The following is a 15,804-nucleotide window of genomic DNA, read 5'->3' as shown; positions in this document are numbered from 1 at the left end:
CTTAACTACTACAAACCTCCTATGAATGATTTCCTCTATAATCTTACACTCTTTTTCATTCCATAAAGTAATCAGACCTCCAACAGAACCTCCAGCTGCCGAAGCTGTCAACAAATTACCACCCATTTTCCTCACTACCAGCGGAGTCAACACTTCCATTTTCGATTCCTGAATGAATAAAATTACAGGCTTTCTCTCCTTAACAACCCTCCTTACAGCTCTAGCCTTAATTCTCCTACCCAAACCTCTAACATTCCAAGACAGTAAATTCCAACTAGTCATCTATATCCAGTCATAACCTTGAAATCCATCACCCCTTAATTCCCCCCATGCACTCCTCTCCCCTTAACCAATGAATTTGCTTTGTTCATAAAAGCTTTTTTCCCCCTCTAAATGAAATCCCTAACAATTTACTTACATTCCAGCTCTCCAATGCCTCTGCCCCATCCCCCTCCTCATTTCTATATTCATATTCCGAACTTGTACCTAAACAGCTCCTAGTTCCCCTCAACCTAGATCTTGAATAAACATGTTTATATTTGCCCCTTCCCATTCTACAACCAGCTACAATCCCCGAATTTCTATAAGAAGACAAGGAAACAGACCCTGCCTGCACTGGAGTTTGGTAATGTGCAACATTATTTTTGCTGTTTCAAAACAACATCCCTTGCTTAATCTTTCCTCCTCTTGATCCAGCCCACTCCTCAAATGTAAATCCAGGCCCCTAATAAGCCCATTTCCGCAGTCAACTTTTTCATGCTCTATGGGAACACCTCCCAGACTTTTCCCATTTTCTCTCCCTTCATTAACATCTTCTGACTTTTCCTGCTGTATGGAGACATCCCCTACTTCTGTCACATTTTTGCACAAAACAAAATTATCTTCCATACCTATGTTTAAATTCAAACCTCCCTCGGTAGTTGTGTTTTTGCCTTGTTGAGAACTTCTAATCCAACACTCAATCCTATTCTGGGGTTCTGACAACTCTTGTACTCCCACCTGCTCTTCTTGCCTATTCTGCACATCTTCCTTGCTCCACTCCGAAGAGCTTTCCTCCCATGGTTCCTCTGCAACTTCTTCTACCTCCATATCTGTTAATTCTGGAAAAAAATCCTCAGCACCATCAACTTTAATTATGATCATGAATTTTCTCCCATATGTAGTGATGATGATCTGTTCTGGAATGTCATATGGACTCTCAACCTTTAGTAACAACTGCACCACTCTGCAATCCACTCTATGTGCAGTTTGATCTTGGATTTTTACTACCTTGCCCCATCTGGATGCCAATCAATGTGCACATAGACATGTCTAAAAGAAGATATGCACCAAGTGATTAGCATATGCACGGCATGCATGATGACACACACAGACAGACAGAAAATCTTCAATATAACATAGATGGAGGAGAGAGAACCATGGTGGAGACAGCCCGACCTTTGCATGGTGGTTAACTAATAGATCAACATTGGTTATTGAACATAAAAATAGCGTTTTATGTTCCTCCTCCAAACAGGCGAGTTTTCTATTGATTTGTACATGGAAAAATTGGAATTAACAGGTGGAAAACAAGTTTTGAGATTTAAAAAAATCAGGTTTGCATAAACTAAATAGAAATGAAACAACTCTTTGCTGAGTAGCATGATCAATTCATAGTCCAGCTCAGCTTCTTGAACAGATGCAACAATCTTGTAACACAAGAAAGATGCAACATGGAGAGATAATCTAAGATTTCAATAAGCCAATAAAAAAATAACATGGAAATTAGAATCTCAATGAAGACGTTTGGATATGTTGAAAAATCTTAACTCCACTTCACTGCTATGAGATAATAGTCCAATAAACAAAAGCATATATCAAACATTAATCCTTTAAAGAAGGGAACTTTGACATAAGCACAGTAGTACACACCAACTGAATTTAAAGGAAAGCTGGCAGAAAATGAAAGAATAATGATTTAGTCTAGTTGATTAGTGATTAACATAACGACAGCCGAAGTGCAAATGCAAAATCAGAACATTTGAAGCTGAAATTTTTGTAATCGATATCGTGTTAAGTTTCCTTTTTCTGATAAATCGATTTCACAAGCAAACCCAATATAGCAAGCTAAACAAAATTAAACTTGAGAAAGATATGAAAAGGAAAACGAGAAGCAAAGTACTAAAGAGGTAGCATTTTACCTTATCTTCCTCCATTGAAATAAACTTGGAAGTGTCTAGACTCTGAAATAAGAGCAGCTTTGGGCGGCAGCTGAACTGGAAAAGAAAAGGAAAAAGAAAGAGCCGAGGAAGAAGCACCAGTTCGTGAATAAGGAGTTCTTCGGTTCAACTAGTCCGGTTCGGAACGGCAAACCAGCTTAGGTCGAGCAAATATTTAGGTCAAATTTTATATAAGGTTCATATATTTACTTCTTCTTCTTTTTATTGTTTTAGTCCTTGTTTTACAATTAAATGAAATTCTAGTGCTCAATATTCCGAAACTATATATTTTCAACCCCAAAACTAATATTTTCTAATGCTTCCGTCAAATAAATTGTCATGCTATTTTTTTTATGGGTGATGATGGCTCGTTACATTGCATGTTCACCTTGCTATTTGCAACTTGTCACATAGTTTAATAAAAAGAAAATAAAAGATCATTAAAACTACGAAAAAATTAACACTTACAAGAAATCTAACAATTTTCATGATAATATTCGAACTCCAAACCATACTAAGAGAGAATAATACTACAAGAGAAGAGTCGTGTTGAGTAGTGGAAGAGCCCCAAGAGAGCCTAGGTTCGAATACTATCATGAAAGTTGAAGTGCAACTTATTAGGTCAAGGGTGAAGTCAAATTTTTCTTGTATGAGGATGAGATTAAATTGTAAAATATTTAAGGGATATGAAGTTTAATGTTATCATTTTATTAATTAAAAGTTTTATAATTTTTAGAAAAAAAAAATACTTTTACCCAACATAGGGTAAAGGAAATTATACCATACAATTAACCAAAAATTCCAATAATTAAGTACTACTCTCATTTTTTATTATTAAAAAAATATATGACTTAAATTAAAGTTAATTTTAGTTTATTTTGATTTTGTCCCTCTCATTTTCTATGGTTAATTTTTTTTCTCCTCGTTTTAATGATCAATTATATTTTACTCCCTTGAGTTGGAATCCTAGCTCCGTCCTGAGAATACCAAATCCCATGACAACCCATTGGAGCTCCCCATGCTAGACCACTTATGGGGCCACAACAACTAGCACCCAAATGACCTCCGATTATTATTTTATATGAGACGAGACAGATCACGAGTTATTAGAATTTAACTCGATCAAAATTTAGTCAATATTGGAATTCAATGAATTGTATTTGAATTCGAACTTGACTCAAGTTCTTTATGAGTTGTTGCTTATTAAACAAATGCAATATAAGGTTTTCATGTACTAAAGGTTCAGGTTCGAGCTTGAACCGATTTCTAGTTCGAGCTTCAGTTGAGCTAAGTCTGAGAATATTTTGACCTCAAGTCGAGCTTCAATTTTTTATTTCGAATTCGAATCGAGCTTGACAATTTTAAACTCGAGAGTTTTATAGTCAAGTCGAGCTCAATTTTAAACTTTTCAAATCGAGTTAAGTTAAAAAAACATTCAAACTTGACTCGGTTCATTTACAATCCTACCTCCAATTGCATTATATCTAAGTCTGAATGCCTGTATAGAAACGATAAAATAATTTAATTTAGATATTTAACGAGACACTTTTAACAAGACACGTCTTTGTCTTGCACGACGAAAAAGATATTAATCTAAAAATTAAACTAAAAGGAATATTTAAAAGATAATTTAAAATGCGTGGTATTTAGATAAATATATATATATATATATATATATATATCGAATGTGAAGGAATTTTTATTATTCGAAATCTATGCATGAGATTAACACCCAAAAATCCAATGCCCTTTACAACTCACTCTAGAATATAACAAGGAAAGGGTCAACTTATGCTCATTATCAGACATGACTTTCTCGTTAGCCTTTGGTTACTCAAAATCCTACTCTTTCCCAACACAAAATCTGGTCCTTTTTCCTTTCATTAGTTCACCATGTGTTTTGCCCAAAGTATCCCTATAAACACTCTGATCCCTATCAATCACCCACGTCGGTTTCAAGCATGAAATTATATCTTGGACCCCAAAATCCCAATTGGAAGTTGGCAAGACAACAAAGTAGCAAGTTGTAAGTTCAAACAATTTCCTGTATTAACTCGAGTAGTAGTATGAAAACTTTTGCCTTTCCAGTTGAGTCCTCAACGACTCAATACTGATGGATTTGGTTTTGCATTGTCGTCATGTATTAGAAGAAGGAACAAAGCCTTTACCTATCAATCAATGGTCAATAGCAGAATTTGCTTTTTTGCTTACCATCAATGTCAAGTACCAAAAATAATTAACCCCAATCAAGTGATACAAAAAGAACTAGTAAAGTATTATGTAGGTTAAAGACGATTCACCCTTTTAATGTAGACGGAGAATAATTATCTGTTATTTTTAGATAAAAAGTATTGAAGGGATCAGTTGGTCAGGAAAATGGTGAAGAAAATGAATACTTCTTCTGGGTTCAATTCTTTTTTGTGTTCCACACGAGTGTTTATATACGGACTCTCATTTGTGTGCAGGTCTCAAGTATGAGATCATGATTGTTATTAACAGATATACAGATTAGGTAAATAAATTCAGTCGTCTGACACTAGATTTGTCCCTAATTGATCTTGCAGGCTTGTCAGTAATCCTGTCAAAAGATTGTGATCAATTGAGGGCTATAAGGCTCCAGAAACTTTGCTTAATGGAAGAATTCTTTCGAAGATTTTGATAGAAATAATTGTTGCACATGGAGAAATATTTTCATGAGATATCTCCTGACATATAACACATCAAACACGTATAGTGGGTTCATTTCGCTTAGTTAGTTTGAATAAACATCTATGGCATGTGCACTCCAATTGCACACAACACCAACACCAACAATTTGTAATGTTGGATTGAAGGGTTGATCATTTGCAGACCATTCATCAATATGATTTTGCAGAAGAACACAGAAAATCCCACACATATCAGTATGTATTGGCTTCAAATATGATATTGATTACATTATTTTCTTCTCAAGAAAAACAAAAACAATAAAGAAAGCTTCGATTATCATTTCATCATCTCCTCATTCTCTTCTTCCTTGCAAGGCTGTTCAAAACCAGACCCTTCTTTAGGACACTCCAAAGCCCTTTTCTCCTGCTCTTCATCTGAACTGTTCTCCCTCGGACTACCACATTTCATGTTCCCCTCTGCCCTTATCTTCATTGTGTCCAGCAATTCAGTGACGGCCTTGTGCTTGCAGCTCCGGTTCTTGATTAGAACCTCGCTGATATCGGCCGGTGTCATCTCGGCCTTGTCGACGACATCCGTCAGTTGGTTCAAAACATCGGAATCCAAATCAGTTTCATCGTACCCCAGATAGTTTTTCAACAGTATCTTCAATGCTGGATACGAACAGTAGCTCATGTAAATATGCATGTCCATCCTCCCACTTCTGAGCAATGCCGGGTCAAGTTTCTCGACGTGGTTTGTTGTGAACACAAAGATCCTTTCACTCCCACAACAAGACCATAGCCCATCGGTGAAATTCAACAGCCCCGAGAGAGTAATGGTCGAGTTACCTCCATCTTCAACACCAGACACACATCTTGTTTCAGGATCATTGCTTTTGTTTTTCTTCTTCCTGTTGGTCAAATTAACCGAACAATCAATGTCTTCAATGACGATTATGGATTTGGAACTTGTTTTCATCAACAGCTTCCTCAGCTCAGAGTTGTTATGGACCTCGGTTAGTTCAAGATCAAAGATGTCATAGTTTAAGTAATTCGCCATGGCTGCGATCATGCTGGATTTCCCCGTCCCTGGAGGACCGTAGAGCAAGTAACCTCTTTTCCATGCTCTCCCGGTCTTGTGGTAAAACGACTGACCATCAGCAAAATCCTTTAGATCGTCCATGATCTCTTGCTTTTTGTCGGGGTTCATAGCCAATGTGTCGAAGGTGCTCGGATGCTTGAATGGAACAGACTCCCATGGATGTCCCCTTGAATCCAATGACCCACCACGAGAATTTGTGTACAAAAGCCGGTCTTCATTCTTCCTACGGATTTCGTTTGACTTTTCCATTATGTAATCCAGGTATGAATGAAGGATCAATGACTTGTCTTTCTTCTTGATTTTGAGAGTGAACCCTCTCTTTTCCTCAGGCAATGGTCGCCAAGCAAAAGTCTGGGATTGCCTTTGAATCACGACGTGTTTCCAAGACACGGTGACGCCGCCGAACGTATCGACGATGCAGTCGTTGTTGGAGAGACCGAACGTGGTGGCGCTCGAGTTGAGTGCACGAGTGAGACTCAAGCGGCTGCCTTTGAGTGAAACAAAGGAACTGAGATAGATTTGGACAGCGTTATAGAGCTCGTTGGTGTTGACGCCGTCGATCTCTGTGATGTCAAAGTAGCAGTAGGAAGAGAACAAATGGAAGATACGGCTGAGGAATTTGAGGGAGAGAAGGCGAAGCTCCGGTGGGAAAACCAGTTGGAGGATGCTTTGGAAAAAGGCCAAAACCCCTAACAGTGAAGCCAAAGAATTCCAATACTCTTTCATTGTAGGATGAAGAAGAAAAACAGCAGCAATGAGGAAAAAACAAAGAGGATTTAGAGATGAGAGATGGCTATGGACTATTCCTTGAGTGTAGTTTTGTGTTTGTCACAGGAACACTCCACGATCGCAATAATGCGTATTATATAGTAGTAGTGATAGTGTTCGATACCATTATTATATGATTATACTATTCACGACGATAATAATAATAATAATATTTTTTATATTCGTAATCACGTTAAACGTAACCATAATTGTAATTGTAATTTAAATATATGGTGTGTGACTTTTCTCTTCCTACAAAACTAACATAATCATCATCTTCAATAATTTGAACTAATAACCAAAACCTTGGCGATGATAATTAATGAGAGGGTTTTATCCCTCCTATTCTCCTATTTAAGATTTTTAAATATGATTAAATAAATTATAATTATTTATTCGTTGACTTATAAAAAATAATGATCAAATCAATCACGAAAAAGATGGATTCCCAAAATATGTTAGATACTTTCCTTTGGGTAAACTACACTTATGGTCATTAGACTTTTAAAATACTTTCATTTTGGTTATTAAACTTTTAAAACATGCATTACAATTACTAAACTTTTAAAATATTATTGTTACTATCGTTGATGTTACCTGATGTTGAAAAAATTGACGTGACACGTTAAAACTCCTAAGAAGTCTTAAGCTTCCATTTCCAAATTGGTAGTTGTTACTCCTTGTTGAATTATGTTTTATAATATTTTGATATAATAAATTAAAGCAAAATGTTTTTGGACTTGATTGAATTTGTTCAAAGTTTTCAAAAAAATTCAAAGTCCATTAAACTATAATTTGAGCACAAAATTGATTTTCAGGGTACGTAGTATAGATATTGTTATTACAGTATCGATACTATATGAACAGTACCATACTATTCATGTGGTACAGATACCAAAGGTAAGAGAGTATCAATACTCTCCAGGTAGTATCAATACTACTGTTTGTTTTCCAAATTGCTCAAATTCCAGAATGCAAAATATATATTGATACTCAAAGGAGTATCGATACTACTTTACACAGTAGTATCGATACCATTAGCATAATATCGATATTAGTCAGGCCCAACAACTAGTTTATTTAAATATTACAAAGGTAGTATCGATACTCCCTGTCCTTGGCAGTTTAATTTTGTAGAAAAATTATCTCCAATTACTCCAAATCATTCCCAACGGTTAGAAACTGCCACAAACACATTACAACCTATAAAAACAAGCTGAGGACACTTGAAGAAGGGTTAGAACACCTATAAAGCAATCAAACACAAGAAAGAATTTTTCATTCTTATTTTATTTTCTCTTGTAAATATTTTTGTTCTTATGAGGTTAATTTTGTAAACACCTACCTTGTAAGGGTTTTCTTGTTTACATCTTTATTCATTTTTGTAAAAGGGGAGTGGTTCTAGATAAGCCTTTTAAAAGCTAAGGAGTTTGTAAAGGTTATCTCTTTATCAAGTAAAAAGAAAAAACAAAATAGTGAATTTGTTAGAAAATCCTTAGTGAGGAGCCAATATAGTGAATGTAGACTTGGTTGAGAAGTCGAACCACTATAAATTCTTATGCAAAATTCTTATCTCTTTTTACTCCTTACTCCCTAAACTCAAATTGACCAATTCACCCCCTCTTGGCACTATTCGGTTTATCATTGAGCTTCATCGAATATCCCAACACTCCTCCTTTTGTTATTGTTTTGTCAGCATTCTTCCGACCAACGTTCCCAACCAAAATCATCGATAGCAGCAGACAATAAACAACAACAAAAATAAGAAAAAAAAAGTAAAGAAAAAGGAAGAGAAAAATAAAACTATTGAACTCAGCCTTGATGAGTTTTCGATGAACGGAGTGATCACCGATCAATTCCAACAATGAAAAGGCTTCTTTTGACCAAAATGTTAATATAGTTCAATTTAAAATGTTAATATAGTTCAATTTCAAGTTGATTTGACGGTTAACATTGACAAAGAAAATTTTAGCTTTTAATTTCGATTGGATTTGGTGATATTGAAAAGTTTTTCAATAAGCTTGAATGGAAGAAAGAAAGAAAAGAAGAGTTGTAGTATCTCAATGATCTTTCGACCGAAGAATCCATCAAACGACTATAGAAACAATGACGCAAAGAGGAGAAACGACTATCAATTTGGAAGAAGAAATTTAGGATTTTTTTAACGTGTCACGTCATCTTTTCTTAACAACGGCTAATGATAATGATCATAATAAAAGTGAATTAAAAGTTCAGTGATTGTAATATAAGTTATAAAAGTTCAATGACCAAGGTGAAAGTACTCTAAAAGATTTAATGACAGCCAATGTAATTTACCCTTTCTTGCAATGAGTTTGACATTAAATTGGTAAAATAATTTGAAATTACTAGCGGTAATAGTTCATATTAAAGATTGTATTCTTCTTGCCAATTTTGTGAGAATGCTCTTTCCAAATATATGTTCCATTTGGGATTCTAATGCATGATCTCACCCCCAATTTTTGGTATTTAAAGCACAGGTTTTATCTCAATCTCCAGTTCAAATATTTCAAAATAAGTTAATTATAAAAAAATACCATATCGATTTTACTGTGTTATTTAATCGGGATCTATTAAAGTTGTATGACCAATTTTTTTTTTAATGAAGTCCAAGATGATTAAGAATAAATTCACGTAAAATAAGGATCTGTATTAAAATGGAGTTAAACAGAGAAGCTCAATCAAGTAAAACTCTACTTTTTTCCTTTGCACTGATAAAGAATAGAAAACTCAATTTAAGTGTATCAGCTTTCTCTCATGCTTCCTCCTCTCTTCCCATTGCTTTTCAATGGCTACCATTTGAGAACGTAAGTGGCGTTTAAAGCAAAAAAGGGGTCGTTCTGTCGGCAGGGTTAATTTATGACCGATTTTAACATAAAATATTACACTGTCCAACCTTTAAAATTATATAATTGATAATAATTTTGAGTACACCGAGACAATTACATTGCGACAGATTTTAACCTAAAATATTACATGTCTATCCAAAAAAGTCACACAATTTATAATAGTTTCTAGTATAACAGACAATGTTTTGACGACAATTTTTAAGTTGCACCGAAATATTTATACAATTCACATGAATTGTTATAAATAACAAAATATTTTTTTATTTCAACTTAAAATTTTGCTCAATTAACTCTAAAAATAAGTTCGTGATAAATTTTTAGATTAAAACCGATTTCTGCATTTTTTTAAGCTTACGTTAACCGGTTGTATTTCATAGTCATTGAAAACAAAAGCAGCCTTGAAAAATGAAGATAGTAAACGCCACAAATCATCAATACATTAGGGGAAGCACCACCTACACAGAACTTGAACATTATTAGCATTCAGCAAGAAAAACTGCTGTGCTGTAATCATTATAAAATTTGGCAAATTTGGGTTCATTTCCCCCACACCAATGTTATGGTGAAAACATTCATCAGCCCATTATATGAACATTTTTGCTTTTAAAATCTTTCGCTACAAAATAATCTGGGTGAATGACAACTCCAACAAGGGTTCGGGGAAAAAGCATATCAAAATTTAAAATTACGGAATGAGATCTTCACGGTCAAGGCTTGAGAGCAAGGGCAAGCCCCATCTTAGGGGATGCATTCATGGCCTTCGAATCATACTCAGCCGAAAATGTTACTAGTGATTTCGGCCTCCACTCACGTTGGCAGAGCATTGCAACCTTACCATTGTCAGAGAACCGCGTTTTTACCACGCTAAAAGGGTCCACGGCATGAAAACTTCCAATGGTGAAAGTGTTTTCATAGGTAGAAAATCTATGAGCCATTTCAGCAGCAACAGAAGTGAAGGGATTGACAGAATGGATATATGATGCCTTCAATGCCTGTCCTTTATCAGTCCTAAAAAAAGAAAACATGAATTCAAAAATTTAAGGCAAGGCCTTCATGACAGGGAAAGAACATAAAACAATACGGAGCATAAAATGTTGACAACTAATAGGATAAGCCATATTAGGTCATCTAGCTATTTAATTTATCCCGATGGTTCCCGTGCATCTTAAAGTCTCTCCAAACTGCTTCACATTCTTGGTTTTGCCTCTTTTAAATGATAACCTGACACGTCATCTTCAAATATATCAAATGAATCAAACTATGGTTTACCATAATAAAGATCGTTGAATCTATAGATAATAATAATGATTGTTATCAATACTGATAGCAATACACAAAATATCAATACTGATAGCACATTTTCTACTGCCATTTCTATATGATGCAGAAAATAGAACAATAACAAGAAAGATAGACTTCAAAGGCATCTTAAATGGCATGGTTGTACTCACTAAGTTTCAAAGCTCCATCTGTATCGTTAAGCTTCAATTTATAAACATTAGGTCACTGAAATTCTCAATATGCAAGGAATAACGTCACTCTGGCATTACAAAGAAAAACACAGAGCTGATATGGCAAGCACATCAGCATTCAACTCAATGCCAATGAGTAGTACGCTATTCTTTCCTTTCCTTTTTTCTTAGTTATCAATCAATGCATATCAGTCTCAGTTACTTACAAGTGGATCCTACATGCAAACTCATGTGATAATTGACATTTGATTATAAGAAGCCAAAACATATTGGAAATAGGATCACCCTTTCTTTCATACTAATAAGTGTCCCTTACTCCAGCAGCCCCTTAACTAACTGCACTCCCCTTTCTTTCTTTCTTGGTCAACTGTCTCTCTCTCTCTCTCACCCCCAAATCTATACAGGTCACAGAAACTAAGATAAAAATACGCTTGTGAAGTAGACATTTTGCTCAATTGCTTGTGATTCTTTGAAAAAGCTGGCAATGATTACTGGACGTGTACGAGTTAGCAGACTAAATCTCATTTAACTTGACCAAAGTGGGCAGAAACTGAAAGACGGGGTGCACCATTCCAGAATCAGACAAGAAACAAAATTTTGCCAAAAAGAGTTATGAGAAAAACAAATAAACTGGCAGTATTTACTGAAAGATAAGGTGAAATACTGGGTTTCATGACATACAAAGTTTGTGGAGCGTGTTGGTAGAAATCAAAGTTTAGAGATCAAGAATATTTTTTTTGAAGAGCCCAATGACAATCAGTAGATTACCAAAATCTAAAGTATTTCTTACCTGGAAACTTTTTATTAATGGCTAGGATCATATTACTTGCAAACAATATTTAGGATCAATCTGAATCCAACTCGAGATTTTGTAAAATGCTAAGATGTTATAAACTGCTCATGATGCAGCAGTAGTCAACCCAACTGAAGCATGAAGGTGTTAGCATAAAAAAGATAAACTAGATGTACACCTAAAAGGAATAAATATCTCGTAAGGTAGATGATCTTGAAATACTTACAGCAAAAGAGCAGCAGAGAAATCTGGCTTGTTCAAGTTGATCCCAGCAGTGTACTTGGTAAAAGAAGCAGAAGCTGTATCAAATCCAACCTCACCACCCAAATAAAGCTCATTGTTGCCGATTGTTGCTGAAAGCTCCAATAGGGGAGATGGATTCAGGCCAATGCTAGAATCAATGGCAGCATGAGGATGAAGATATTGGACATCCAACTGAGATATGAAGTATGCAGAAAGTAAAAGATTCAGTTTCAACCAATTGATTGAAGTGTTCGGTAATATAATTTTCTACAGAAGTGACTGCTGATGATCTTTCTTTTGAATCAACAAGAAAATTGGAGTGTAATTATCCATCAAACTGATTTACATTGACAAATTAACAATTTTCCAGATAAAATGACAGAAAGTAGAACTAGGTACCATGCATTAGAAGGAGACATAATAAAACAGCAACCATATCTACTATAGCCTTGGTAAATATGTAGTAGGCAAGAGAATAGGAATGATAGACAGTCAGCATAAACACATCCCACAAAACATGAAAAGTGCATTGCTAGCAAACTAATAATAATAATATGGGGAGTATGTTGGTTACTATGAGAAATTAAGACTGTCATTTTACATTTATACCATTAAAATTCATGCACTGACCTTGCCAGACTTGTGATCAGGTATCCTAAAACTTAGTGCAGCTTTGGAACATGGCCAGACATCATTGACAGTCACTTTTGTGGACACCTGCCGAAAAATAAATAAAAAATAACTAGGATACAAAGTTATTGGGGATTACACAATCAGGATTTAACAACCTCCAAATACAAAAAGGTGGTACATTAAACTGAATAACAAATATGGAGAAGTCACAAACAAAACATTGGAGAAGAAAAATCTTCTATACATTAGAATAGGTATCAACTTTCACATCCACGGTAGTATTTCCACTCTTATACACGGTATTTATGTCTCCAAAAAAAAGTTGGTCCTTCTTGAGCCCTGTGGCTGTAAGTCCCTGCAAAACATTTTAAGAATGACATTAGATGACATAACAATCAAATTCAAGTACAGATCAATATAATATTTTAGAAACAAAATAAACCATAAGAGCTCTTTTCATTTTTAATAAAAGTTATCAGCTGTACATTTTTTGGCAATTTTAGAATCTATTGATGGTAAAAGTGAATAAGATGTCAAAATCTAGAAAGTACATACTTTTGTTCCATCTTCAAGTTCTCTAAGGCTACTTATAAAACACAATCAATAAAACAAATAGGTATTTAGTTCTTTTAGGCCTCCCAGTTTGACCTCGTCTACTGTCCATGTCTCCTGCTCTCCCTGGTTCTCCAAATTCGTTTTATTCTAAGCTTAATCATATGTTCAACACATTTTTCTAAACTTTTTTCCTACCATTTGGAGGCAGAAAACCATACCTTTTATTTATCAAATGTGTTATGGAAATTAATACCAATGAATAGAAAACACGACTGGATGTCAAACTGTTGAGACATCAGAGTCACCGGTTCAACAGAATTGTTAAATTAAAGAATATATTAACTATTAAATATTAGGTATATGATTCTGATACAAAATATGAATTAAATAAGGTAATTAGATATCAAAAATACGCATTTGGTTTTGTGGTATGGTCTTTAATACATGATCACAAAGGGTTAAAAGTTCAAATACCAACACATGCAGAAAAGTAATAAATAAAAAATAATAAAAAGATTCCAAGATAATCTGTTTTGCTATTCTTTTACCAGTAAAACTGATTTTCTACTAGTTCACCAAAGGCTCGTAGTTCTTATATGTACCAGAATGGACAGAACATTGGTTCTCAGTTGACCAGTACAGTCTAGCCATTTAACACTGGTGAGTACTAAAGGGAAATGAAGGTTAGGTAATGTAATACAAGGAAGAGTACATATGACTAGTTCAGCTCATATTGGAAGAAAGCAAACAGAAAGTTGAGGGATTGAAAAAAGGGAAATTGAAAGGACAGAACATAGGTGGTTTTTGTTATTACAGCCACAAAAACCTTTAAGTCTGTCATCATCCATTTCAAAGAAAACTCCGGCAACCCACGGCCACATAATGTCATAAGTACCAGTTTCATCCAGTTTATCACGAGAAACTACTAGCAGACAAAATTTTAAATAATTATGAAATTTGGGGCATCCTGTGTGGATTCCTACAGATATACATGCACAACGGGAACATAACAAGGGAGTAGCAAAAAGAAAAATCAATAAAATACTATTCATTGTACACAATTTCTTTCTGAGAATAAATTGTTTTTCCCCTACATCTGCCAGTAATTTGTGGCAGAAGATTGCTCAAAAGAAAGGAATTAATATCATAGACCAAACAAACCATCCTATAAGCATGATGTTCATATGTGAAAACCTAACATATAATGATTCTGCTAATATAACAAACTATTCTCACACCATAGCCTCAAATGCATATAAAATCATGGCAAAACAGAATTTAAGTTTTCAAGTGCATTAATCAAACTCTGTCCAAAAATTACAATCAAGCAGCTCAATAAAAAAGGTCAACAAGTTCTATTGAGAAAACACTACCATTCCAGTGGAGCTCAGCATTGAAAGACTAAACTTCTGGTCAAAGTTGTAATCTTTTGTCAGGAGGTCTGCATAACATGATAAGAAATGATTAGAATCTATAGCAAAAAAAAGCGGGTTTTGAAGTCTGTTGTGTAACATGACAGACTAACGACCAACTGCAGTAGGTATTAATTAACAGTCATTTAAAGTTACAAATAGCGAGAGAAGTCTTAATAAAAAATGTAAGACCAATCTATTAGACAAATTTATCTTATTGAGCATATGGTACAACTGCTAATCCTCAGTGTGCTAGTATAATACTAAGTACTTGTTTTGGTTATCTATCACATAAATATAAGCATTTTCTTTGCTTTATTAAGTGTTTTGAAAAATCTAACTGCATGAGTATTTCCAATTCCTCTTCCAAACCATCACCAAGCCTCTGAAAAGCTGCTTATCAGTTAGAGTTGCCAATAAATAGTAATTTCTGGCAAGACCATGACAAGTGCAAGCATATCTAAACAGAAAATACCAAACAAGAAAAAGTAAAGGCTAATGCAAGTTATGCAACTCGTACCTTTGGCTTTTTTGCCCATTTCTACAAACGGAGCTGGTCCAACCATCTTGATAGAAGGACAATCAACTAAAGCCTGGAAATACCATAAATATAACATCACCACTTCAGCACAGGAAACCTTTTACTTAAGAGGAAAAGAAAAATGAGCGAACGAATCGTAGAGCAACTGCATATGGGAAGACAATAAAGCATTTCCTAGTTCGAAATTCATTTCACATATCCGTGATAGTCCGAACATTTTTTGCATCATTCTTTATTTATAAGTTTATTCAGGGGCGAAATGCTGTAAAAATCAAAGAGAAAATCTAACCGTTGCAAGAAAAAGAAAAACAACGAGGCACGGCTTATATGAATAAAATATACAAAAAATATATGGCGATAAAATAAGATTTCGATTAACATTCTCGCCTAGATTTAATTCAATACTTTTAGCAGCATAATGATTAAAATAATAACTTCAATAATCCGAAAGGAAGAAAGAACTTACAACAGAGATTGAGGGACGAGAAGGGATGATGAACGATGAAACCGTGCAGCGGCAGCCAACAGCACCGCTTCAGAGGAAGGTATTAATTTTTTTAATTGAGAAGCTC

The 15,804-nt window shown here is 34.8% G+C and overlaps 2 protein-coding genes, 1 long non-coding RNA gene and 1 pseudogene across 3 annotated transcripts in view; 1 reads left to right on the top strand and 3 right to left on the bottom strand.

The window, feature by feature from the left end:
* LOC120150453 overlaps positions 1–2,354 on the bottom strand; it is a 19,047-nt pseudogene extending 16,693 nt beyond the window's left edge.
* The window catches only part of LOC120150454, an 18,746-nt gene extending 7,366 nt beyond the window's left edge, over positions 1–11,380 (top strand). The window contains exons 2-3 of the long non-coding RNA XR_005518530.1: positions 4,706–4,710; positions 11,248–11,380. This is a non-coding gene — a long non-coding RNA (uncharacterized LOC120150454). The remainder of the gene's footprint in view (positions 1–4,705; positions 4,711–11,247) is intronic.
* LOC120150450 (AAA-ATPase At5g57480-like) lies at positions 5,184–6,674 on the bottom strand. The gene has a single exon (XM_039163143.1). The coding sequence runs from the start codon at positions 6,672–6,674 to the stop codon at positions 5,184–5,186; it is 1,491 nt and encodes a 496-aa protein (XP_039019074.1).
* Positions 10,050–15,804, bottom strand: LOC120150452 (mitochondrial outer membrane protein porin 4-like). The gene is made up of 7 exons (XM_039163146.1): positions 15,699–15,804; positions 15,212–15,284; positions 14,653–14,720; positions 12,969–13,079; positions 12,722–12,808; positions 12,075–12,283; positions 10,050–10,591 (listed from the first exon to the last, which is right to left on the bottom strand). The coding sequence occupies exons 2-7, from the start codon at positions 15,255–15,257 to the stop codon at positions 10,291–10,293; spliced, it is 822 nt and encodes a 273-aa protein (XP_039019077.1). The 5' UTR covers positions 15,258–15,284; positions 15,699–15,804; the 3' UTR covers positions 10,050–10,290.

The sequence above is a fragment of the Hibiscus syriacus genome, unplaced genomic scaffold (genome assembly GCF_006381635.1).
Source record: "Hibiscus syriacus cultivar Baekdansim isolate YM2019G1 unplaced genomic scaffold, ASM638163v2 tig00111022_pilon, whole genome shotgun sequence".
Classification (NCBI taxonomy): domain Eukaryota; kingdom Viridiplantae; phylum Streptophyta; class Magnoliopsida; order Malvales; family Malvaceae; genus Hibiscus; species Hibiscus syriacus.
This window is presented reverse-complemented; position numbering and strand designations above follow the sequence as displayed.

Excerpts from the sequence above, each read along its gene's own strand:
- LOC120150450 (XM_039163143.1), bottom strand. The coding sequence starts at position 6,674 with ATGAAAGAGTATTGGAATTCTTTGGCTTCACTGTTAGGGGTTTTGGCC.
- LOC120150452 (XM_039163146.1), bottom strand. The coding sequence starts at position 15,257 with ATGGTTGGACCAGCTCCGTTTGTAGAAATGGGCAAAAAAGCCAAAG. Across the intron at positions 12,809-12,968 it reads AAGTTGATACCTATTCTAAT|GTGTCCACAAAAGTGACTGT; the intron begins GTATAGAAGATT and ends ATTTTTCGGCAG. Across the intron at positions 12,284-12,721 it reads CTGATCACAAGTCTGGCAAG|TTGGATGTCCAATATCTTCA; the intron begins GTCAGTGCATGA and ends TTCATATCTCAG.